This window comes from Anser brachyrhynchus (genome assembly GCF_964034855.1).
Source record: "Anser brachyrhynchus genome assembly, chromosome: 1".
Taxonomy (NCBI): domain Eukaryota; kingdom Metazoa; phylum Chordata; class Aves; order Anseriformes; family Anatidae; genus Anser; species Anser brachyrhynchus.
In genome coordinates this window covers 37347629-37374902 of record NC_137694.1, presented here as the reverse complement: position 1 = coordinate 37374902, position 27274 = coordinate 37347629, and the positions used below count along the sequence as shown (strand labels likewise).

The following is a 27274-nucleotide window of genomic DNA, read 5'->3' as shown; positions in this document are numbered from 1 at the left end:
AAGTCTTCAGTCTGATTGTTCTGTTAGAGTCTTTCCAATTGTATGACCACAAATACAGTAACTGGTTTGGAAAAGGTGCAAATCTATACATATAATCAGGAATAGAAAATAATGATGGAGTTTTTTGTCTTTTCTTTTTTTAGCTATACAAGGATCGGGTGTCATCTTTAGAACTGTGGAAGTTACTTTACATAAAGAGGGGAACACTTTTGGGTTTGTAATAAGAGGTGAGTTATTAAATATGAATGGTCTGTATTTTTGAAATCAGCAAAAGAAGCTAAGTTTTCAGAGCACTAAGAAATCATTTCAAGATTTATGGCTTACAGTTTGTAAAAAATCTTTGTGATTTATGTATTATATCTTCCATACATTAGTGTAGTGCTTTTATGAACTGCTCTAATATTTGTTTATGGAACAACAGTAATTAATCTGCTATGCCAAGAACATGACAAACTTCATTTCATGTTAAGACCAGACTCTGCTGCCACTGAAACCAGCAAGAAGCTGTTTTATTACATAAAATAGTAGTTCTGAAAAAAAAAAAAATCACATATACTCTTTCTATAAATTAGGTACGGAATCTGATTAAACCTGCTGGCAGTCTGAGGTATATAACAAAAGTATTTTCTCTGACTTAGAGAACAGAAGAAAACATGCAGCTGTTAAGTAATATACCCCAGTGATACATTATGGGAAGCATATTAGCTTCTTCAGAAAAAAAAAAAAAAAAAAAACTGTGTTGTGGTGGGTTTTTTTATTACTTCTTTAATATATAAATTCCTTAGTGGCTACTCATTTTTTGGAGTATACACACAGTACAGGTGTTTTATTTTCTCAGTGCAGCAAACATTACAGAACAGTAAGTTTTCACAATGAGATCAGATTTGGAGAGGAGTTGCTAAGAAAGGAATATACCTTTAATAAGAATCACTGTAGAAACATTGTATAAAGGATCATCTATGCCATACATTAGGTCAATTTTGTTCCAAATAAACACCACTGGAGGTTCATATGAATGGCTTCATCATTTTTTCCTCCTTTTTAGCCCATATGTAAGTGTGCACGCTGCAAGCTTTAGACTTACCTCTTGGAAATGAGCTTTCATAAAAAGCATAAAATGAAGGTGGGCTTTCTCTCACTTTTCTCTTTCTAGGTGGAGCACACGATGACAGAAATAAATCTCGTCCTGTTGTAATAACATGTGTTAGACCTGGAGGGCCTGCTGACAGGTACAATTCATCTTTCTCTGTAATGCAAGTGAAAGAGAAATGGAGAAAAGTGAATTATTTGGAATAGAAGTTAAGGCTTGGAGTGAAGTAGATGTATTCAAACCTGGTCCTTTGAAATTCATGATTTACGCATTTAATTGTAATAATAATAACAGTAATAGGAAACTACAGAGGCTCAGCACATCACAGTGTGGTGTGAACTTTAATTAACAGGATATCTTGCGTGTTTCAAGACTACCCATTAAACACTTGCAAAAATTAACCTAAAGTAGTTAGAACAAATCTCTGTATTAGGTCAGAGCACAATTTTGCAGCCTTCAGACAGGTACTGAAGCTCTTAATTATGCTTTTTGTACACTAACACTACAATCTTTTTCTCTCACACTCCAGACAAATACTTATATGTGATTGGGTGTTGTTTTGTTACTGTTTTAAAACATTTCTTCATACCTGCATGTGAGTTCACACATGAATTCACCTGGAAAACTTCAGAGTACAGATTTATGGTTTGGCCCAATGAACATCTTCCTTTTGTAATGCCATCTTGTATATGTATAAAGAAAAAATATTCACTTTGTGTATAAGTTTAATTCATATTTTCAAAAATGGCATTTGTGCCCTTAAATCATTAAAGAAACTTAAAGGGCATTTTTTTTAAAGGAGTTGATATTCTATAGCTTATGTTGACATTTTTGCCCTTTGAAGCATCAATTGAGAAGCAAACATTTTGAGAGAGCTTTTGATTTTTGTCCCTCCCTTTTTTCACCACCCTCATCGCCCTTGCCTTCTTGTTTTTCTCCCTGATTCTTAAGTTGGCAATGTTAGTACTTCATTTTCTGTTATAATTCTGATTATGTTATGAGATAAGCCTAGGAGACAGTGTACATTTATAAGCAAATTGTTTTTGGTAGGAAGAAAAGAAAAATTGAACTATTCAAGTAGGAGATATTTTTGAAGAAAATCAGTAAATGGACATTTGTATTTTGCAATCTGTTTCTTCACCTGTATGTTTGTAGCACCTCGTACATATTTTTCAGAAAATATCTGTGGGGGAAGGCGTTTATGTATGTGTGAAAGCAGAGTTGTGTGGACGAGGCAGAAACAAAGCATATGTTGACGCAGAAGCTATACTTGGTTGTGATTTAACATGACTTGATTATTTAGCTATGTGTTAAGCTGTTTTCCAATCGCTGACTTTCCAATTAAAGCAATTTTCTTTCCACCGTGCCCTCTGAACGTTCTCACTGTCAAAGTAAATGTTAAGTGTTAAGTCAAGAGGGATGGATGTCAGAGAGGGTGTGAGAGAATCATTTTGCATAAACAGTATTATCTCCAAATCAATTTATCTTATATTAATAAAGATCATTCGTTTAATCTCCCTTCAGAGAGGGCACAATCAAACCCGGGGACAGGCTGCTGAGTGTTGATGGGATCCGACTGCTTGGAACAACACACGCTGAAGCTATGAGTATTCTCAAACAATGCGGACAAGAGGCGACTCTGCTGGTTGAATACGATGTCTCAGTAATGGGTACGTTGAGAAGTGGGGTTTTAGTTCTGGGAACCATCTGTGCTGTTTTGCTGCCTGTTCTTGATGAGCTATTTTAGAATTGATTGTGATTTGTTATGCTCTTAGCAGCACTGATATTCTCTTCCGTACCGTATCATTAATCTTGGGTTCATAAAAAGGTGAGCAGTATTTTACTGCAATTTAGCATTCTGACATGGTTTGTAGAGTGAAACCATAGTGTGGATTCTAGCAAAGTAACTTTTCCAGTGACTAGTTTGTAATAAAGGTTAATGAAGTGTAAGCATTTCTTTGTCACATGGAAGAGAGTTTACTTGCCCTTACAGGAATTCTTTTGCCTTTTGCCAGTGCAGCTAGGTGGCCAAGACGTTATAAAAAGTGACAAAACTGCCATATAGTGGGGAGAAGAAACGTTTTTAAGAAATGTAGAGGTGGCAGCAAGTCATGACTTGAGAAATGAGCTAACACTTCATACAAACTGCTGCTGAACTCACTGAAGGTATTGAAGGATTTTTGGAAAGTCAAGGAGAGCAGGTGATTTTTCACAACAGGTTTGGGAATGAATTATTTCCATGGGCTTTGGAAGGAGTCATATCCCCTCCACTTTTGCAAGACAGTCAAAATTGGTGGCAGCAAGAAATAGAAATACTCAGCAGTCAGACTAAAGCATTTCTTCTCTGTTTGGGGATTTTTCTATTCTATTCCTCCTCAGTTCCACAGTCAGATTTCTAGCCTAGTAGGAAAGTGGCCTCATAGGAATTTGTGAAATAGCACTGTCAAACTTCAAAGCATTGGAAAATATTAACACTTAGGAGAATAATGTAAGATATTTGTTTATTCTGGAACAGCTCTCTTTGTTCTCTCCAAGACACAGATCTTTTTTATTATAATATATGTCTGTGTTTACTTAACTATCCATAATGGAGTGACAGGTTTGCATGGTGTCTGGCAGGTCTGCTGGACATTCATGCAAGGTTCATGTCCAGAAATGCAGTGAGAGCTCTGCATCTGGGCAGGAACCTCCCATGTAGAAAATGAAATGCAGGTGATCTTGTAACCTGACGGGACTAGAATTTAGCTGTTTTCTGGTTTTTATTGTTGTTTTTTCTTTTCAAAGACGATGGATGACTAAATATTTTCTATCATGAGTGTTAAACCAGATTCTTCAAACTCCACCTTCTCTATGAGAAAGATCTCATTGAAATAAACCCCTGGCTTTGGACAGCCACAGTTTCCAACTAGTCTTTCATTTCAGAGAAAACTCACCGGAAACTGAAGGAGGTGGAAGAACTTGAGACTTTGAGTCACAAAGAAAAAAAGGTTAAAAGGAATTGAACACTGAGAAATTTATGGGATAGTGGTCCTGCAATGTCACCAAGAAGAAATAAGGAGGGATCCAGTAGGCTCTCTGTCTAATGCATTATGTTTTTGTTAGATTTTATCTAACCCCCAGTTGTTTTTTACTTTTTCCAATGTGCGCACCATGCATAGTTTTCCAGTGGTATAGTGAAAAATTTTGTTGGGAGGCTTTCTTTGCTTTTTGCAGTTATGTTATGAGTAGACCATGTACCAAAGGCTGAAGATCAGTCATCCTAATCTATTCATTCCTGGCCCTTGAAAATGTTGCTGATCTGGATCTTCAGTTACTACTGCGCAAGTCAAAGTTTGAGCAAAATAAAAGGGAAGATATGAACCATGACCAGAAATGTAAGAATTGGAAAAATGTTACTCTGTTCTCCATCTTTTCTGTTACCCACAAGATAAGGTATTTGTAATGCCACCTCAGGGTTGATATGAATATAAAAAATAGGCTAAAACAAGAGGAATAGTACTAGATAAAATGGCTTATCTGTACTGTTGCCTGGAACTGGTTTAGTAGTTTAGCCTGCTGAGAGCGAATAAACAATCCAAAAGTTCTTTGAGAGTTTGGTCCATTCTATAGGGTCCTCCTAGAATAAACTTTCAGTGGAATATCTTACTCACAGAGATACAATTGTTCCATTATTTGCTTTAAAATCTTCTCTTCTGTTAGCAGATAGCTATATCCCATAAAGTAGCGTTTCATGTGATCAGAACTGGAAAGAGCCATAAAATATATTCTGATAGCATGAAATTGGAACTTAATTTGAAAAGGTTACACTAGATGAAGAAAATAATCCTGAGCTATTTTTCAGCTACAGTCCTGTGGTGTGTAACTGACTTTTTATACTCCTGTAAGCATAAGCTGTTTCAAAGGTGCTATATTTCTCTCAGTTTTGTTCCTTTGCCTGAAGTCTTCAAGAGGTCATTTGGGAAGCTTGTACATTTTATTGGTTCTGGAACCTAGACAAACTGGAATAGAAAAAAAGCATCAAGGGGTTCCATACAGGATACATAAGTGTGTAAATATTTTAAGAGATGTGGCTAGTCCCTGTGAACTTGCTTGTGCTTGCTTAAATACAGCCTTAAGTATCTTGCTCAGCTGGGTCTTAGGAAGTAAACCTGTTAGTTCAGCATCATGAAGGAGATGTTTTTAGCTTTTTTTGTTGTTGGTGGTGGTGGAGGTGATGATTATTTTGTGTCTTTTTTTTTCTCTGATTTACAGAACTTTCAGTTTAGTTAGCCAGATGAATTTCATAATGTCTTATATCATGGAGTGCATAAGCTTTATGTCACACTTATCTAAGAAATCACGACTTCCCAATAAGAAAAAGTGTTTGAGAGATCTTTCAGGTAGAGATAAAAATCATATGGGAATGACTTACGAATATGGAACGCAATGGTAATAATAAGCTGCAAACGGAGATTCACACTGTCCCCTTCTAAAATGAGAAATAAAAGCTTATCACTACATTTATGTGGAACAAGAGCAGAGGCAGTGTGCCTTCAGGTTTTCTAAAAGCTGCATTGATGCTACTGGGTTGTCTATAGTCTCTGTAGCTGGGGTTGCATAAGTTCAACTTGGGTTGAATCTTCCATATTTACTCTGAAAGTCAGCATTCAGAAAAGTTCAAAGGTGATGGCTACCTTGAGTTTAAAGCCTGGCCTATAAAATTTTTGCATAGCTCTAGTTCATCAATTGCTGCCTTTGAGCAATCTACTTAAATCTTGGATGTTCTTGTTGGGGTAATCTTTGAATCAAGAATCCTTTAGTTAAACAAGACCATTAGTTATTGCCAGAACTTAGGCACAAATCTAATCTTATTTATTTATTTATTTGGTTGTTTGTTTCTTTGTTTGTTTGTTTTAGCTACTTGCATCTAAGAAACACAAAGTCATTCTATCTCATCTCTTCACTGGGTGTTACTTAGTTCAAGCCACATGTGCCCGTAGTCTTCAGGAATGAAGGAACATATTGCTCATTCTAATTCCATATGTTTATCTGGCTTATTTAACAATGCTTGCACTTATCAGAGCCAGAATACAGTTACTGTAATGTGCCACCCTGTAATTGTTCTCTGCAAAGATGGTCAGCTGTTTTTTTGTCCCAAGCTACCAGCGTCACCCTGACATAGAGCCACTCCACTTCAGCTAGAACAGCACCCTCAGTTCTGAACTCTGGGCTTACCATTGATACAACTTCATAGAATGGAAATTATTCATGTAATCGTTTGCTAGTAAATCTGACAGCAGTTTGACAAATACTGTCCAGCTTTTTGCCTCTTTAATTTCACACATTCAAAAGAAAAGAAAAAAAAAAAAGAAAAAGCAGTAACAATTTTATGAGAGTACGCTTACAGAAATCTGCCTCACCCTCCAATAATTCTGACGGGAGTTCAATGCCTGACAAGAAAAGCACTAGGGAAAGGAAGCACGCGTAGTTTAAACATCAGGTGATATAATCTGTGATCCAGTGTAGACTTCCAGTAATTTTTGCAACACGTTAAGAAATGTGGGAGAAAAAAGAACCACGTGGGCTGCCCCTTAAGTTGCATAAAGCAATATAACTCAAGCATACCCAGAGCTGTGGAGACCTTTAAGTGTTACCAGGTTTTACAAGACCAAGGAACAGGAGTCATTGCACTCTAGCATTTGACTGTAACTGCAGGTCTCCTGACTGTCACAGAGCAATGGACCAAGATGCCTTGAAATTCTAAATACAAATGAGTTAGTTAAATCTTTAGAGAAGAGTTCCTCTCTCATGTTGCTTCAGAGACAGATTGAGAGAAAATTCTTGTGCAAAGACAAGGTCAGAATAGCTCTAGTAGTTGAAGTGTTACTCTACTTTAAATGCTGCTACACAAGCACATACAAAAATTATGCCAGAAGACAATGAATGAAGTTGAATGTGCCAGTTAGGAAATGTTATGGTTTAGATTGTCTGCTCAGTCTCTGTCCAGCTAGGTGTGCATGTAATGCAGTCACGAGATCCACACGGGAGAGAATAACCATATGCAGTTATTCATTATGTATTTTCTTTCTGTCTTCAATATGTGGCCACAGGCTTATGAAGGGCACTATGCTAATCCTTGTCTGAATGCTAAGTCATTAATTTCCTGATTTTTTTTTCCTGAGGCCTTAGTCATGCTACGGTGTGTGCTTCAGACAATATGCAGATCTCAAGGAGAAAACCTCAGTGTCCCAAGGTCATTCCAAATTTGTTGGCTCTTTTTTAAGGCAGAAGACGACATAGACATCTCTCTCTCTAACAGAAATATCCACTCACAGACATATCACTACGAAAACCATGCAGGTCTTTTAGTCTCTCCCGGAGGCCGATGCACCATCCACATTCATGCTGTGCAAACTAAGCGGATATTTAGATCTACTTGCTGTGGCATGTTAGTCTCCCATCTTACTGTTCAAGTTCCTTGTTAATCAAATGCACTATTTGTGCTCTTTGCTGTCAGTGCCCAGATGCCTGCATCAGGGCCATTATTATGAACGGACAATCAGCAGTGAATATACACAATAAGTAAGTTATCTCTCTCTCAATTGTTCTAGCTTGTTAGGATTTCATCTGGAGAAAGATACATGTGTTGGGGTGTGACTTATCCTTGGCACCAGAAGAGGATTTTTCCTTTGGAGAAGTCTGTAGCTCATTTTGTTTTGTTTTGTTTTTCTGCTATCAAGTTTTCTGGCTTTCAGGACTGCTTTTTCACAATAGTAAGTGGGTTCTTCCCTTTAACCCTTCATCTCATGCTACTACTAAATACAATACATACTGGTTTCACTGAATCTCATCTTTTCCAATAAGTGGACTGATACCTTTCAGTCAGGCAAGTTCCTACTTGTTTGTCTGCTTTAATCTACTCTGTTTACACGGTTTAAAAGGAAAATAATACCTTTTTAACACTTCTTGAGATAAATGATAATTGGATGACACAGATACCTAAGGTAAATACTTACTATGGTTTAAACAAAAATCCATCATTTTGGTCTTGCAACTTCAAAATCCAGTTCTTGATTCGTCAATGCTTTGTGTGGTAAGAGATCCTGCCATCGACTACAGATATTGAAACAATAGAATGGTTGCAATTAGTGACCAATTTACTTTAAATGTCCTCTCAACCTTTACACAAATTGTGACAGAGAGAATCTAGTACTTCAAAGCAGCACTAAGCTGTGTTCTCAATGTTATTGGACCATCTTTCCTTCCTCGCAGTTTCCTCTTTACTCATTACACAGCTCCCACCTAACTCATTTGCTTCTAGCTCCCTTAAAACTTAAAATGCTTGTCTTATGTATGGGATACTTGTTTCACCATAAGAACTCCTGAGTAGTGAAAGAGGTGTTGAATGAGCCCTTGTAAGAAAATAGTATGTGTATATGTAATGCACCATACCACCGTATTGCAGAATCAATGTCAATTTGTTGCTTCCCAACATTATTTTTTTTCGGGGTGTGTGTGAGCTTACATCTTTAACAGTGTTTATGTTTTTATGTACCATTTCCAAGATTTCTCTATGAGGAAGGGGTCAGGGAGAAAAAAACTGTATGGCATTATGTCTGTACCCAAATAGTTCCTCAAAAGAGTGAGAACTATTAGATCCACCAGTCTGCTCCCTGTTATTCGCTGGGACCAGCTGTTTAGCACAATACATACGTGCTTCCTCGGGACCAAGCAGAAAAGGCTTGAGAGACATAGACCAGTGGATTTCAAATATGTTTGCTGACAGCAAAAAAGCATGAAGGTTCAGGATCCCACGTTCCTTCATGTCTCTTCCTGTCTGTTTCATGCAAGTGTGACAGTTTTGTTTGTTGGTTTTTTTTGCTCTGTTCTTTGCTCTTATCCTGGTTTCTAGTTGCATTACAATACTTTTTTTCCAACAGCTGCTTGAATTTCCTTTCCTTACTGACCAGATGGAGACTACTTTTCTAGAAATTCCTAAATCCCCAACATGCTATCTCTCTTCTTACAGCCCAATTTTCTCTTGTCTTTTGCCAAGTAAGCCTTAGGTAATTTCCCAACATACTTCTCTTTCTCACACTACTGATTTCCCTCCATAAAATCCTTTTCCAGTTTCTGTGCCCACCCCTCTTTAGCACTTCTTCCTTTCCTTGTCTTTCAGCAAACCACTCCCAAGTTCCTTGTGCTGCAGCTTCTTTACAGATTGATCACCTTCTCCCCTCAGTTCCTTTCCCATATTCCTCCCCTTCTTGCTCAAGAAGTCCAAGTCTCCCCTTCTCCTGACATTCCTCTTGACTCTCAGAACCGGCTATATCAGGGAATGACGACTCATGGAGAACATGAATTTTCAATATAAAGCCCACAGAATTTTCTGTGTGGGGACAAAGCAGTACTGTTTTTCCTAATGATGCTCTCAGACACAGCTGACCTGTTTCAGCTGAAATAACTAAGGGAAGAAAAAAATGAAGCCTGAGAGAGGTAATTGTTATAAGAAATAAAGAAATCACACCAACTATTTAGTCCATGCATGGCCAAGTTGTAGGTTTTAAATAATTAAAATCAAGGTGTTTTATTGAGAAGTGTCAAACAATGTTAAGAAGAGCTGTGATTCCCAAGGATGTTTGCCCTGTAGTGTTTTTTTTATTTTCTTTTCTCTGACTGGTCATGATTTGTTGTTACAATTTGATAGCCATGCTGCTACTAGATAATTACAGAAATTAAAGGGGAGTCATCGTGTTTTATAAGTATTTCATAAATCTTACAGGTATTACTTTCTTCACAAACTTCTTGATCATCCCTAAAGAGAAATAAATAGAGTTTAGTAGAACTATATAAGTTACAAATTACTCTAACAGGTCCAATTAACATTTCTCTCCAGTGCTTTTGAAACCCTGGCCTCATTAAAAGCAGCTTAATAAACATTACCTTGTACAGGAGAAAAAGCTGTAAAGGTGAAATGAGATGTCCCTGTAACTGAAAACTAAAAATACAATTTCATTGTCATAAATTGCAAGGAAAGGGTATGTGGGGGGTATTCTCTTCCAATTTCCACTTCTTAAATGAAAAAAAAAAAATCTGCATTGTCTTGCTGTTTACTGAGAGTAATGGACAAATTTGTCTTCAAAGTCTTGTCAGGAAGGCGAAACCTATACTTGAATGCAGTTAGTCTAAATAGCGTACGATTCAAAAAAAATAGTCTGAGATATCTAATATATTTCATGATGGGCATTCACTAAAATAAAGCCTTCATAATCCATTGTGCTATCTCCTCACAGAGCACATGGTCTGAATTTTTACATGCTAATTCAAGGGTTTGGATGCTCAAAAGGAAGGAGCCTCTGCCTATAAATAAATAAATAAATATCTATATCCTATTCTGTTTCTTCTAATAAGTATTTAAAAACAAACAGTGGGAGGAGGAGATGGCTGTAATAAACTGTCCTGTCCACCATCCAGGCTCCAAGTGGAGGGAAGGAGTCAATAACCCTCCTATGTATGTATCTTACCGGTTTGTTGCAAGGAAAGCTTTTTACTCTACATTTGGTAAATGATGGGAAAAGGATTGGTCAAATCTTTCCACGTTGCATGAGGGCTACCCAGATGTGCCATGTAATGCAGAGGGAAAGAGAATAACCATCTCTGCTACAAGGTCACACCTCTGGTCAGCTGTAAGTCAAGAGGTCTTTCATTAAGTTGGCTTATCTGTCACTTAGTGTGCTGGTCAACAGCAAACTAATGAGGATAACGAAGTATCCCGATTTGCAGTGGTATGAAAAACAAAAATTGAGCAGGTAGCTGAAGTACTTAAAGTCAGAGAGCAGGTGTGAAAGTTTTACAAAGAGGATGATAATTAAACTTCCTGGAGATTAAAGGATCTTCTGCATGTGCTATGCAATTCAATGCAAGAGAAACATGGTAATCAGAAAAAATCCAATTAAAAAAAATTCAGCCTCGGATTTGGCTTAGTGGCATTGCAGTCATCCAAGAGACTAAGGAATAAGGGACAGATTTGATTTTCTTTATATCAGAGAGAACTTGGGCTGTAACCCCAGAAGCTGTGTCTAAAAGGGCCCATCTCTGAGGAAAGAGCAGCAGCAGCAAAGGCACCAGTCCTGCCTGTGTGCCAGGGAGAGGAAAACACTCATTGTCTCCCAAGACTTTCCCTGAGGGAAGTGTTTGAAAAATCCAGAATCAAACTGCTGTATCCTTTTGATGTTTTTTCATTAGTATGACACACTCAGACTGTGCCTGATAGGTTAGGTCAAGGGGAGAAAACCCAAGAATAACTTCACTCATTTCCTGGAACACCTTTGCTGGGCATGAACTACAAGGTTAAATTTGGATGCAGTAGGGCAGATTTTCAGTCCTTTTTACTAAGGTTCATGGTTTATTTTTCATTTTACAGAACTGAAAAAGGGTGGATTTTTAACTATGAATATTTTTAGGTATTTTGCCTAAATATTAAATGTCTCAATCAATGGCCTTCTGGTGCAAAACTGGTATGAATGTGATCCAGAGCAGATCCTTTGAGATTGCACCATCTAGTATTCATCATGTGGGAGATGTGTGCTGCTCACAAAAGATAGTACTAAGGCTTGGGAGCTGGAAATGTAGGTAGGGAAAAATCAATGTCTAAGCTGAACGAGTTATCTTGAAATCAACAAAGATACTCAGAGATAATTGGACCAGTGGCATTTCTTACAATGTGATTTTGTTACACAGAATTATACTTTTGAGGCTGTTACTCAGCTGTACGATGAGTAAAATGTTATACTCTGTGTATTTGCTATTCAAATCACATTCCCCTACAGTAATTCTAAAAACCCATAATAACCTGTCTTTGCATCTTTTTCTAAATACATGGTTACCATGCTTCGTCGTTTTAAAGAGATCATTTCACAGCCTATGAACTCAATATTTATCAGAGTAGTTTGGGGAAACAGGGTTGATAAAAATTACTCCATGTGTTAGGCAGTCTTCAGCCAAAAATGTTATTGGATTTGATTTTTCTTTTTTTTTAATCAATTCATTGGTGACTAGTGGTGTTTGACCTTCTGTGAGTCTCATGCTTTTCATTTGTAGGGAAACTGGCCAGAATATTCTGACAGCTGTTATCAATTGGTCGTGTTGCTATTACAGTGTAGATGCTGGAGGACCCTTAACAAAATGACGTTTCTGTCATAATTGAATATGCATTCAAAATAAACCAAATGCAAACAGGTTTCATTTAAATCTTACCTGCTTTCTTCTTGGGGGAAGAGGAGGGGATGGGAGTGGTTTTATGAAGAATGCTTATCTAGACCATTCACGGGTTTCATCTTTAGTTGCAATTCTGACATTAGCAGAAAAGTCATGGCTCACTGCAGCCAGAAAAAGCGCCGAGCCCTCCTGAGGAGGCGAGCGGTGAAGGATAAGACAGCTTCCCAAGGTTGCAGGTAAAGCTGTGGCAAGCAGAGGCTTTTTCCTTCCTCTTTCGTGCCTCCGGACGTTTCTTCCCTGACTGAAAACTGCGGTTTGACATGTCAAACCCACACCACTGCAAAAGCGGTCTTCCTTGTAAACGAGTCAAGTCAGGTGGTGACCCAGACCCTCAGGTTACCTGGATGAAATTGGAAGTAGAGCAGGGCTTTGCCAATAGACAAAATTGGCTACAGGGTATCAGAGGCAATGAGGCTCTGGGGATAACAGAGACACAGCATGGGAGAACAGAAACAGCGATGATATTGAAGAAGAAAGGGCTTTCTAGGATGAGTTTCTCTTGCCTTACACAGAGGTGTATATAAGCCATATTGCCTCTGAATTACAGGGTTGTTTTCACTTTTTTCTGGCATATAGTCCAAAGGTTTTATACATGAAAAGGTAGTGTATCTACACCTTGAGGCAGAGCTTTGGGACTTGTTTCATGTGACTTAGAACATGTCTCCACACTTTCTTTAAAAACTCCTAGCTGGGTTTTTCTTTATCCTTCATTTTATATCCAAAAGCTATTGCTGATTCAGGTCATCCTGCCGGAGTTCTTAATTGAAATCTGAGGGCCTCAAGCAGCTTAAAAAAAAAAAAAAAAAAAAAGGAAGAAAGAAAAAGAACCTGGACTGCAAACATATTGAGCCTGTGGTTTCCACACTGTCATTAGTATGTGTCTGACGCAACCTTCCCAATAACTGCAAAGAAAATCTGAAACAAACTATCCGTGGAATTCCTCCTGCCATTTTTTGGCTCAGGGAGCCCACCAACAACTTAATAACTAGCTGTTCCTGACCACAGTTAACATCTCCATTCAAAAAGATACGCTGAATTCGTGTATTTAATGCCCTTGAACTGGATTTTTAGCTAAATGTGTTGTTTTATCTTGATTGAATAGAGTCTGCTAGCTGATGTTCTCTGCTGAATTTAGTAGTTTTTGCATGCACATGAAGCTGGATCTAATCCCTAGCTACTGCAGTGCTGCAGAGTGCTGCCCTGAAGCATTCCAGATGAGAACAAGAACTATGGATCCTTAGGTGAGCCGTCTGTTGCCTTTCATGAAGTTAGCCAAGGCCTGGTCCAAGCCTGTTTGACTCAGTAGAAGGCCTCTCATTGACTTCAGCTGGGATTTAAAATAGGGCCCAAAGGAGAAAAATCTAGCTCTTGTCCTACATTTGAAGAGCTTTGCCATTAGGAAAATAAATAGTGGTGCTGAGTTTCTTTGTCCCCCTATCAGTTCTCCCAAAACAGAGACCCAGTCGATACCAACCAAAATGTCTCATGACAGCATAAGAGTCTTCTAATTTTAGCAGTGTTTGCACCACTAAATCAATGTGTTCTTTTTTCACTGCCAGAGTGAGAGTATCTGCTTTAGGGATTCTACAGCCAACTAACTCTGAAGGGTAGAAAAGACCTGTGTTATAAGGAGCTAATCCTGGTGCACGTTATTTAATAACAGTGCTGCTTACACGGTTTAATTGCACCCAAGTACCACTCAGTCCTCTCCCTTCTGCTCATGAAAAGAGAGCATGCCAGGCCCACTTTCTCTTTCCCTCTTTAAGAAGATCTTTCTTTTCTGGTACTTCAGCATGAATGTGGGGATGGGGCATACATGCATGAAATTACTGGGTTTGTGTTTTTTTACTGGATTTGTAGTCCGTCCCAGTTTGTATCTAGATCGTGGTGAAACTCTCAGTCTTACAGCCTGCAAGAGAAACTCTTAGATTAACAACCACTGTGCATTTCATTTGGTTTGCTTTTTGGCTTTTGCACAACAGACCAGATTTCAAATGTTGATGGTTGGTGTCATAAAACACAGGGAGGCATTGGTGCTGCTGGTCTGTCTCATTCAGTGCATTCCATCATTCTTTAGTTGGATAGGGAATGTGAGAGAAGCATCATCTGCTATGTTTAAACTAGAAAACAGCTGCAAAAGAAAAGCAAAAGAGAAAAGATGTGTCCTTTCCACACTTCGTTATGAAAGCCCTGGCAGAAGGAACAGCTTGTTTGAGACTTCTGTAAACCACCTCCCAGTTAAACCCACTAATTTTAAGAACTGTTAAAACTTCAGCAGTTTATGCTGAGGTTTTTCTTGTGGCCCCATTCCAGCTTCCACCAGCTAACTGTCTATGTCTGAATTATTTAATTTTTTTTTAGCACTTTGAGGCAAAATTGTTCTGCCATTTCCAGGAACGAGTTTTAAAGAAAGCTGTTTTGCCTACGAATGAGAATGTTGGAGAATCTTTTCTTTGTGATGATGTGTCTTTTTGAAGCACTGGAACACAGACCTGTACTTCAAAGGTAGTGGTTGCAGGAAAGAGAGCTCTTTTCAGGAAAGTCTCTTCTGCTGCTTATCCCAGTGAAAATCCACCCAGATGCAGCTACATTTTGAAGTCTGAACAGGTACAGCTCAGTGTGCTCAGGGGAAGCAGCATTTTTGATAACTTTCCCAAGAGTTTCCATATATCAGGACATGGTTTTTCTTGTCTTTGCAAAGTTTCTTTCAGTTCAGCTCTTCAAGGACTGGAAATGCGAGAGTTACAGATGCCCATATAGCCTTACTCAGAGTCCATGCAGCATATGTATTATGATACAGCTTTTAGTTGGAATATTGCATACAGATGTCTCACATTGGTCTCTCCAGACTAATAGATGCTTTTGACCTTCATTTATTTGATCCTCATTTGTTTATCTATGCAGAGGGGAAAATACCATGCTTTTGCTCTGAAGGGTGGTTTTGAGATAAGATCATTAATAAACTTGGGTTGTAGTGCAGCACTATACAATAGCTCCCCTGCCCCATGTGTTCAGGCAAGGATGAGAATATTCAGTAATTAAGGCATGAGTATGAAAGAAAAAGAGAAAAGTTTGGTGCTACTCATGAAATAGTCGCTGTCTACCTTCTCTGTGAGGCTCTTTAAGAGAGAAGAATATTTGAGTAAGTAATTAAAGAAGGAAGGTAAAAATAAGTTCATCCAGGCAATATTCATTTTGAGGTTCGTTAAGTTTGAAGTGCTTTGTGCCCACATGGTGACTGTAATTATTTTCCTTTTAATATCATTCTGTATGTAAGTAGACTGGTCTGTCCTTTTTTTTTTATGTGCATGCGTTTTTATAATGATGTATATATGATGTTCCACTAATTTTAATCAGCTCCTAATTCATTTGTTGTTTGTTTGTTTGTTTTCATTTGTTTGTTTTTTACCACTTGTATAAGGACAGTCTTTGTGTTAGGGTCAGCTCAGCAGTGTTGAACAAAATAGCCTTCTGAGAACTGTGGCCTCTAATTTTTCAAGGGCTTTACAGCTTAGGTAAATTGGGGTGGGAAAAGAGAAAGAGGAGAGGAGAGGAGAGGAGAGAAGAGGAGAGAAGAGAAGAGGAGAGGAGAGGAGAGGAGAGAAGAGAAGAGAAGAGAAGAGAAGAGAAGAGAAGAGAAGAGAAGAGAAGAGAAGAGAAGAGAAGAGAAGAGAAGAGAAGAGAAGAGAAGAGAAGAGAAGAGAAGAGAAGAGAAGAGAAGAGAAGAGAAGAGAAGAGAAGAGAAGAGAAGAGAAGAGAAGAGAAGAGAAGAGAAGAGAAGAGAAGAGAAGAGAAGAGAAGAGAAGAGAAGAGAAGAGAAGAGAAGAGAAGAGAAGAGAAACACTCCTGGAAAAGGCTTTCCATTTTTTCTTTTTCGCATTATCTCCTTTACTCAAATTCAGTAACTACTGAATCTGTGCACCTCACAAGTACTGGAACTTCTTCAAAAAGAAAAAGACATCAGACAGGGGCATGAGAGGACCTGGAGTTCCGCCGAGCCTGGCAGCAGGAGCTGGTCTGGCAAACAGAAAGGAGGAGACACATAGGAGCCTTGCCAAGGGTGATCCTGGCAGCAAGCTGGGAGCTGAGACAGAGGAAAAAGTGCACTTCTCACTGCTGGGATGCTGGTGCTTATGGGGTGCAGGGGTTTCTAGGGGTTACTGCTTGGTTGGAGCTTCGGGTAAACAAATATGGGAAATCAGTTTTTTGCTGGAAATGTATGCTGCGGTTAACGGGGGATACTGAGACCGTCTTTTACTTTAAATATATGCATGCTCCCAGTAGTCCTGTTTCTGTTTTACCCAGAACAGGCACTGGGAAGGGAAAAATTGGGAAACACGCAGACAATAGGTAAGCAATCCTGGATCATTTGTGCAATGTGGGATCAAAAAGCTTATGTTCAGAACTATGGCTTCCGTGTTGGGTTTGAGGGTGAATTATCGAAATTACTCTTTCTCTCTCTCTTTTTTGTTTGTTTTGGTTTTGTTTTTTAATTTTTTGTTGAACTGCTCCTCAGGCAATACTAAAGCAGAAAGAGAGGGCAGTTAATAAACTTGTTTTCTCTCTCATTCTGCTTTAGTTTCATTTTATGAGTGGCTGGCATCAAATGGCAAAATATTCTATGCCCTTTCTAGCAACCCCAGAGAGCTGTAAAATTCTCACTCTGCTCCTTGGTGCATTAATATCAAGGTCAGATCTCAGCCCCAGCCTTCTGCATGGTAGCATTTCATACAGTGGTTGTGCCAATGCACCAATTATTTATAAGACAGCTGCGCTAAAGCACAGATTACTGAAAATAAACCACAGTTTTTTGGGGGAAAAAATGGTACAGATATACTTACTTGTAGCATCAGAAATTCATATTCTCTGTTATGGACATCAATACAGAGTCTCAGTTTAGGTGGTTTTAGTTGGTTGGTTGTTGTTTGTTTGTTTGTATTGGTTTCTCCTCATCTAAATAGACCTTGCAGAGAACTGTTTTAGCCACGTCTGAAACCTCCTGCCTATTGAACCAAACCAAGACTGTTAATTTCAATGATAGCAGAAGTACACCAAAAGTCAAAGACTGTGTTTAGCATGTGTGTAGAGGTTGCTAATACATACAAAGCAATCATGAACGTATGAGACAGTATGGCTCAGTACAGAAGACCTTGATCAAAGTCTTGTCATGCACCTCAAGCACGCCAGGCAGCCCAGCCACACGGGAGCAGAGCTGTGCTTGGATCACTCACCTTGCTGAGAGTCACTGTCGAAATCCTGGCAGCTTGCTCATGTGGCTCTGCTGGTTGCAGGGCCTGAGCTCTACCAGCTGGGTGGGGAGATGGAGCCAGCACAGGGAGCTCGGTACCGCAGCATTGCACCGCGTGATGTTGGCATGTCCTCCGTTGCCTTTTCTGTTTCATGTGCATGTCAGCTCTTTTATCAAGATGTCCGGACTCTCCAGGGCATGCCTTTGCTCTGCAGCTTCTGGGATTATCCAGTACATCATTAGCATGGTAGCTCCCTGGGTGGATGGAAATTCTGTCATCTCCACACAAAGTTTGGGTGTTTGCAGCATTCATTGCCATCTGTCAAGTGCTGGCAGTGAGGGGTGTTGCACTCTGCAGACTTCTGAAGAGAATCCAGCCCCTCTCTAATTCTTACTGTTCACGTTAGAAGCAAACTTAGGATCATTATGGCAAATAGACATAATTTGTGGGTATTGCAGCACTTTATAGTAGTGTCCACTTACAAGCATACTTTCAAGGCTGGCAAACATAAAATGTGAAAACCCAGCTGTGTCTTGGTTTGGAGGCAGAGGTGCAAATTATGTTGTCCTCATTTGTTCTATTCGTTATGATGAGTTGGGGACAGAATCATACAAGAACAGGGGTGTTTTGAAGAAATCCAAGTTCTGGTGTATTTTAGTTTCCTGCCCTACTTAGGAGAAAAAATAAGCATGGGAAGATCTTTTGTACATAGGTACATATGCATCTGTGTATCTGTATCTATGCCTTGTGCAATGGAGAAAACAGTGGTTTGTATTGCAGGATCTCAGCAGAGGAGCTTACATATTATTTGCTGTGTTTTGGAGGTCTGTCTTAGGAGATGGGTTTAAAATGTTACTGTTCCTGAGTTCCTGGAATGAAATGCAGGCAGAAGTACATGCTGCCATCAGGGGGTGGAGATTTGAGTTTTCAGTAGTTCATTCAGTTTTTTTCTAAGAAGTCTACTATGAAGTAAACTCAATTTTTCAGGTAGCAAAGGAAAGAAATTGCAGAGCCTGGACTTAATTGGAATGCATGCAGACTAGATCAGATCCAGAATCATCTATATAGGCTTCACCAGCCATGTCCCCTCTCTGTTTGAAGTTCAGCAATAGATAAATCAGGTTTTAACAGGGCATGTGAAAATAAAGATGTAGATAAATGGAGAGATTGGGATTTAATACTACTTTTGGGTATAGGAGAGACCTAGTAAAAACTGAAAGATGTCTGAGCATGAGACAGTGTTAGTAGGAAGAAAGAGTGCCCCAAGACTTGAGGAAAAGTCTTTTAAGCAAAAAGGGCTTAGGCAGGCCTTGGAGTCTGAACATGAGAGAAAATCTGAGAAGAAAAGTCCACAGGCAGATTTTGAGTACATCCCCACCCACACTGTTCTGAGCACTTTGAAGGCAAGGGCGGTTCTTAGCTGGTTAGCAGGCATTTCTGAGCTGAGAAGGATGATGGGGTTAAGGTTGCAAAGTATGAAATTAGGTAAAGGCAGCTCTTAAGCTTTTGATCTGAAGAACTCGAGTGCATTAGAGGCATATAAATGAACTGCAGGAATTAGACGAGAAGAGGAAAATGGAAAGATCGTGCCAGTCAGTTGACGAGAATATGAAATTGCTTGTGCATAGGGGAGGAGATAGACGATGCATTCATTTAGAGAATAATGCCTCTATTTTCCATTCTGAGGCTGAGAGATCCCTCTGATTTCATTGTCACTCATTCTGCTGGCATCCCCTTGAAACTATTCCTATTTCTTATTTTAAAAATCTGATTATTCTAAAAGTGAGAGGATGTAAAATGTCATTGGTGGTGATTTTTTTCTTAATAGCAATTTCATCTTTTTCACTGGACTTTGAGCTTTCTTGCAGTTAGTAGCCCAGCAGCTCCAGTGCCGTACTGTTATTGGCAACACTGATTTTTTTATTTTTTTATTTTTTATGTATCGTTCTTGCCCCTCTAATTCCAACTGAGATGGGTAAAATTAGAACAACTGTTGCTCACTCTACGGCGTGCCTGAAACACATAGATACTCCATAGCCAAGGGAACACTAGGAGTGCACATATTTTATACAAAGTTGTAAGTCGGGCCTTGGAGACTGTCACTGACCCTTTGAACAAGAACATTATTTAATTTTTAAACAGTTGTTTTATTATTAAAGAAACTACCACCCTCACTTCCCGAATATTGCTTGCAATGTATAATGATGGCTTGCTCTGTTCCAAAACGTATTTTAGAGTAAAGTCTCACACGTCATTAAGCTTATTAATATTTTCTGTATTCCAGTTCTCAAAGGAGAATTAGAAACACTGTCAATGACTCTGAGCTTTTCAGCCATCATTATCAGAGCTTGCTAGCTGGCATTGATTCCAGTTTTCCCATAAGATCTGAGATGAAAAAAGGTTACTCTGCTAAATGAAGCATGAACAAAGCCAGGGTGCAAACATTATGCAGTATAAGTGGAACAGAATGCCAAGGCCAGTACTGCACTTCAATACGGTATGTGGGGTTTACTTATGACCTTTATAGTCACAAAAGTATGAGGAATCAAATAATATTGCTCTGAATGAGTGATAATGGGCCTACCTAGCTGTAGGGCATCTTGAATGTTGCTCCTGTGCCCTTTAGACACTGCAGAGGTTTTATTCCTGCCTCTTCCCCTGCTGCTGCTTTCCTTCTTGAAACCATTGACCCATGATCCCAATCTCAATTTCTTAATTAGATCATTTAAAGAAATATGTAATTAATGTTCCCTTTTTTGCAAAATGGGGATTAGGGATTTGTTGAGATCAAATTATCTCCGAAGTACAAGGAAAGTGTATTACATAAATAAGCAGCCTCCCACCCCCAAAATATTAGTATTTGAATAGCCATCAGTCAGCTGTGTGCGCGTTACGGAGACTTAGGTAATTATCTAGTTGGTGTTAAATGCGAGCGAATGAAAATGCCCCCAGAAAGGAAAGTAAAAATGCTTGCAAGACAATCTGAGGCATATTTTAGGAAGTGGCTGGTGTTGTGTGGCTTGGTGCATCCGAAAGTGGTTTGTTTTTTTTTCCATCTATTTGCGTTTATGAACTGGTGGACAGCAAATGTGGGGAAGAAAAAGATATCAGTGGAGAGAAGCACGGAGGGAGGACTGATGTGGAGGAAGCCTTCCCACTCCCAGCAAGTCTTTCTCTTGCAGAGTAAAAAGAACTAGCCATTTCTGGGTTTGATTCCTGTTTCCCTTGAGACCATGGAAAAGGCGGACAGATGGAAGAGGTTGATCGCCTCTCACTGGGTCAGACTCAGAAGAACAAGAGAAGGGAAGTAATGGGGTCATGGTATGACAGATGATTATGAGTGTCACTATCACAGGTAGGATATGGTGCCACTGGACTGTGAGTTTGGACAACGTTAAGGGTATCAGTCATAGAGAGAGTGTTTCAATGGACACAAAGAATGCTCTTTTTGAGCTGGTGTTCATTAAAAAAAAAGTCTTTAAGAATACAATAAGCAAACCACATGGAAGATGACAAGATTCATTAAGTGTTTAAGATGCTGTTTGACAGTAATGAATAGTTTGTCAGTTAAGTGAAGAAAAGTGGATGTGAATGCATGCAGAATCCCTGAGTGCTTTTACAGTGCTCCATTGTTAACTGAGCAGTGCTGTAAGGGGCTTTGCAAAATAGACTAACTGGGGAGCATAACTGCTAAAGCCGCAGCTCTTAGAAACAAAATTCATCCAGTCTGTTAGAAATTCTGCCTGACCTTTGGGCTGGTTACCCAGGCTTAAATCTCTACAACTGGACGTGGATTTTAAGTGCCCTGTAAAAAATGTATCGACTCTTGATTTTCACATTTCAGCACTGTAGTTTTCCAAAGGAATGGCAAATACTCCAAACTCCTGATCGTAAACCTATGGGATGTCTGACACCTGAAATCCTGAGCCTTATCTAGAAAAAAATTCCCACTTGCTCTCTGTGGGTTGCAAAACTTTTGTATGAAGGGAACAAAGGTGAAGGTATGAAGGGTATGAAGGTGAGGAGCAGGAGAGAGCACATTTTTGATCAAGAAAAATTATTTCTGTGAAATACTGGCTTCTCTTGTGACATGACTGAGACATGTTTTGCATTTATGCTGTTAATGCATTACTACAGAAAATTAAAACCTTGCAATGGGAGAACTGTAATGTTTGAGGAACTCTGTATTTATTTACCGATCTGAACCAGTGCAGACTTGCTACATACACATATACTACATACACATATATACATCCCATATATTTTACTGCTTTCAGTCAGAGAATCACAACAACAGAGAAGGCTACATGGACCTGCTCTATACGTTTTTAAGGTGAAAAAATTGTTAGCCTGTGAACATGTAATAGGGAAGAAGCTCAGCAAGAGGAAAATCAGTGTGAGATAGTAAGTCATCCACTTTATTCTCACTCATGTTATTGGTAGAAGATACAGCAGCATAAAGGCAAGAACAACAGCAGTCTTGTGGAGAGACTGGTTCAGCTACCTCTTTAGAGTCAAAGTCTGTTTTGACATACTTCCTCCTTGTCTGTCTCTTTAAAACCACTCAAAAAAAATATTTATTTTGGCATAACTTCTGAAAAAAATAAGAAAGCACCAGAAACGTTTCAGTTAGAGAAGTGTGAAGCACAGGCAGTAGCAACAGGGCTCAGTGTTCCTACAAGAACATGCTCACTGCATATCAGCACTTCCCAGCTTGAAGTACAAGAGGCCTTAGGGGAAAAAAATGGCATCGTAGACTAACAGAGTTTGGTTTCCTGTGGATTTAGTGTCCTTGTTGATTGCAAGCTATGATTGAAGCTTTTCCTATTTTATGGCAGTTATAAGCACTGTTTCCCATGTAGATTCTCTGTTGCCCAATACAAGCAGCTCACTTTTTGGCCCGTCCCACTGTTGGAGTCCTAAAGAGGTTTTCTGTCCTCAGGCATCCACCAGCTGTTGAGCTGGACTCAGCAGTTAAGCCATGAGGATAGGGAAGAATTAGTAGCTATACACATTTATGAGTATGTGAACAACCACACGTATAGTGATCATGAAGGCTTCATGTCCATTGGATATCAGACTCAAAAATGTTTTTTTCAACTTCCAAAATTGTTTGTCATTATCGTTTGAGGTTGTGACAGTGCTTATTTTATCCAAAACTTTTTATATATCATGTAGTATATTTATACACCATAAAAATATATTTGGAATTAAAAATAATGAGAAAAATCCCTTGTTGCTGGTGGTTAAAGCTGTCAAATGAAAAAGGTGTCCTGCTAGCTAACTGAAGAAATGTATTAGCATGCGGAAAGCAATGCTTCTTCCTCTGAGAGATTTTAATCAAGCCTTGTGTACTGATTGAGATGCAGTGCTCAAAAGTGAGAAAAATTATTAACAGAATCAAAAATCTAGAGCGTTTTTCATGCAAGCATTCATCAGTATATCTTATGTAATTACGTAGCCAATAAATCAACATAGTTTGTAAGTGCTTCAGTCACGGTGTAAATATCTTAATGACTGAAACATCTTCACACATGAATAATTTATACCTGTATGATTCATTTTTCATACCCATGCTTTACTTCAACATGATAAACTAATCCTTCTCTGTCAGGGAATGTGTGCTTGATTATTGCCCTCTGATTTCTCTTCCTTGTGTTTATTATCCACAGTTAGACACACTCCACTTCTTCTCTTCTGGTTCCTCTAATGTTGTTATCTTATTTATTCGTCCTGTCGGCCTTGGTTTGCCTTCCCAGTGCTTTTTAACAGGCACCTGGGAAATAACGCTGGGGCATAAGCTGATTATGCATTTCTCATGTAACTCTGGAGCGGCATCTTGAAAGATTTACTCATTCTTGACAGATTATATTTGAATATATAGTTTCCACTCCTCTTCTCAAGGCGATTGCTACAGAACAAACTTGTGACAGGCCTATAACAAGTTGAGCTTTATCATTTTCTGGATCCACCCGAGTTCAAACCTTTGTCACAGTACTCATGACAACTGCCGTTCAAGTCTTCTTCCCATATGTTTGTAAATATGAGCCTGTTTGTAGTTCCAGAAAACACTGCAATATTCAAGAAGACAAATGTTCCTCAGCACAGAAATAGGAATTGGGAATTCTTGAATTCTGCTCTGCCACACATGCTTTTTGGCTGCATGCAAGTCACTGTATGCATCCTGCCTAGCTTAGACACTTGCCCAAGGCAAGTCTAAGACATGTTCTCCATTGCCGTGACTGCCTCTTTTAGTCACTAGAGAAAGACAGGTAGCTGCTAAGGGCAGTTCACCCAGCTTTGTATCCATTTCGTACCTGAAGCAGCAGGCACGAGTGCTTCTGGTGGACTCTCTTCTGGGATCGCAATGTAGGGTTTGGTTCAGATGTGCAGAGCAGCTTATTTTGGTGGTGCCTGTGGAAGTTCAGCCTTTAAAAATTCAGTCCTAGCTAGGCTTAAAAATAAATCACTCAGAATTAATGGGCACTTTCAAAAATACTAAATCTCCTCTTCTAACCCTCAAGTTTCTAGCTGGAAAAAAGGCAACATGTATGTAAAAAAATTATTTCAATTTTTGGGGGAAAAGGGTGTTCTATAATTATTAACTGATGCTTTAGTGGTATTGTATGTTATTCCATCCAGGCATGTTTTTAATTTCTATATTCAGTTTACCTACATTACTGTCTAGCTGGGAAGTGCACCTCACCTGAGAGTTAGTTAACAAAGTTCTCATTATACAGCAACACGCTGCTTCACAGTCTTTCTCTTCTGTGACAGAATTACATTGTTGGACTAATTTTCTGGGTTTGAGACTGAATGGAATACCTTGATATCTATCTTCTCCTTACTTCAGCTGCGTTTCTCTTACAGCTTCTGAGAAATGTTGCAGCTGAACATTTTCCTTGTATTTTATAGCGGGCTCCAGTACTCTGTGAATACAAATCTCTCCTGTTCTCTAGCAGGGCATTTGGTAACTTTATGTCTCTACTTACACATTTTCCCTTGTTCTGATTGTAAGCACCTCTGAAGGCTTCTGCTTTCTTTCTTCAATGTTTGGTCAACTACTGTCTGTAACCCATTGTAAGGCAGTACTTTTATCCCATGATAGGATACCACAAGAATCTACTGCACAACCTCACGTGCATTTTGCTTTAACGCCTACTATTTCTAGCTGTCATGCCTCCTGAGGGATTTCTGATAGACCTTTCCTTCACCTTCTTCATTGAATTATTATAACACCTGTCCATCTTCCCCTTCTTTTCTGAAAATGAATTGATCATCCTTATGTAACCTCTTTACCTCAGTTCATTTTTTCAGATCATCTACTTTTTTATTAGTTTTGCTTCTTCATGATGCCCATTTTAAATTCCATGTGATTTTTAGCTTCAGTTGTTTAAGAGAGTGATTCTCAAACACAACCTGGTCCTCCATCCTCATCCATCTCTGATTCTGGTACACTAAGCTTCCAGACATCCCAGATTCACAAACTTCTTGCTTTCATCGGTTTCAACATTACATGTTGTTACTTGATAATATTCCAGAATGTCTTTATGTGGCATGTTGTCTGGGTAGAGAAACAGAATAGCAACAGAGATTTTACGTGGGAATGAGGTAAATAATCCAGTTGGTATTGTACTGATTTTTTGTTGTCTAATTTTGACAGAGTCAGTAGCGACGGCGTCTGGGCCACTACTTGTTGAAGTTGCCAAAACTCCTGGTGCTGCTCTTGGGGTTGCACTGTCTACTTCGATGTGCTGCAACAAACAGGTCATTGTCATAGACAAAATCAAATCTGCGAGTATTGCAGACAGGTGAGTGCAACAAAGAGCTGACACTGCAGTTCCATACATCCATTTTATTTCTGTTTTTGTTTTGTTTGTTTGTTTATTTGTTTTTTAAATAAACCCCTCTTTTTTTTTAGATGAACTTGACCGAACCAGATGCTGTCAAGGTTGCTAGGTCATAAAATTAGCACTTTGTCAGATCATTGTTCCATACTGCGGAGTTTAAGAATTCCAGGGCACCATTTACTTTAGCTTGTTCACATAGTTTTCAATGACATAAGCCAGCCCCAATGTAATACGTGCCTGTCTGTTTGCACTATGCAACACAGAAGTTTAGAGGCCTATTCTGACTGTTAAATGTAATGCTGCAGCAGAGATTAGTATTTAAAAAAAATAAATACCCCACTGGAATTCTTAAAGTAAGTCCACAGTATGGAACAGCTGTCAAGGGAAGTTAATTCTGAGGCTTTGCAACCTTGAAGTGTTCTTTTAGAATATATTGTTCATTCCTGTGTTACAGTCAAATGGAACTTCTTATGTCTGGATTTTCCTATTAAAATTTTAGAGTACAACTGAGGTATTAGGAAGACTGACTTCTGTATTTTGAAGTTATTTTGCAGTATTTTTTTTTTACTTCATTTAAACTTCATTCTACTATATTAAGGTCAGATTGTATGTAAAATTGAGGGAAAGAAAAAGATAGGTATTTTTCCCCAGTGTTCTAAAACTCTGTACCAGAGCTGTGGGATCTTTTTTGGGGTGTATGTGTGCGTGTGTGTGTGTGTGTTTATACATGAACAGTATGTTTCTATATACATACCTATATCTAAAAACTCCCTAAATATTACGTTTCAGCAGCAAATTCCTCCTGCATGTCCCCAGTCACCCTACCTTGTAACTCCTCTTTGACGATGGTGCTTTAGGTAGCACCCACTTGTAGCAGTGAGTCTACAGCTCCTCTGTGGGCTTTTCCCTACAGTAGAAACTTTGAGAGTGACGGCCATTGATCCAGGGGTGTTCTCCAGTTCAATGGTGCAGGATGCTTTAATTTTCTCCCTCTGTTTTTTTCCCATTTCACAGGGGGTAACCAATTAAAGGAGCTGTCCACTTGACTGGTACGTCGGGATGCTGACTGCTGTGTTTGCATTTCTCAACTCATCCAGTAGCCAGTCTCTTGAGTGCAGCGAGATTTAGCAGATAGCCCCCTCCCCACCCCACTTCTCAAGTCACCATGCTAGCCCTGGTTTCATTATTTGTTTGACTACTGCATAATTTCATCATCATTTACAGCTTTTGTACTAATTAATGTTTGAACTATAACTCAAAAAATGATGAACTGGGTGCTTGTGTGAGGGATATGTGACCAAGTTATTTGAGTCTTCTTAAGCTCTTCTCATTTTATTCTGCTGCCATTCACGCATATTTTAGTAGTCAGCTACCCCATTCCAGTTCTGTGAGTTATGTCTCGGCATATACTGTATTAACTGAATTGTTTTTAAGGTTCGTACTAATAGATATAAAGTCTGACCAGTGACAATGCCTACAAAACACAAATCTCTCTCGAAAAAGAAAGAACACGCTCATAGTTGTCATGGCCTGTTTGAAGGCAGTAAAATTCATTTTCCCAGCAGAGAACATACCTGATCATACGGAGTTTTTCCCCTTTTGTGTAGATGTGGCGCATTACATGTAGGAGACCATATTCTGTCCATTGATGGCACCAGCATGGAGTACTGTACGCTGGCAGAAGCAACGCAGTTTCTTGCTAACGCAGCAGATAATGTCAAGCTTGAGATCCTCCCTCACCACCAGACACGGCTAGCACTGAAAGGCCCAGAGCACGGTAAGAGGATCTGTGGCACTACATTCCACTTTATTTTCCTGTCTTTGACTTT

At 39.1% G+C, this 27274-nt stretch overlaps 1 protein-coding gene across 25 annotated transcripts in view; it reads left to right on the top strand.

Annotated features, from left to right (window-relative positions):
* Nucleotides 1-27274, top strand: part of GRIP1 (glutamate receptor interacting protein 1) — a 325251-nt gene that overhangs the window by 250121 nt on the left and 47856 nt on the right. For all 25 annotated transcript variants that reach the window (XM_080592313.1, XM_080592318.1, XM_080592314.1 and 22 more), the window contains 5 exons: nt 144-227; nt 1154-1229; nt 2615-2760; nt 25259-25406; nt 27053-27222. In XM_080592313.1, the coding sequence (XP_080448439.1) occupies nt 144-227; nt 1154-1229; nt 2615-2760; nt 25259-25406; nt 27053-27222 (624 nt within the window). The remainder of the gene's footprint in view (nt 1-143; nt 228-1153; nt 1230-2614; nt 2761-25258; nt 25407-27052; nt 27223-27274) is intronic.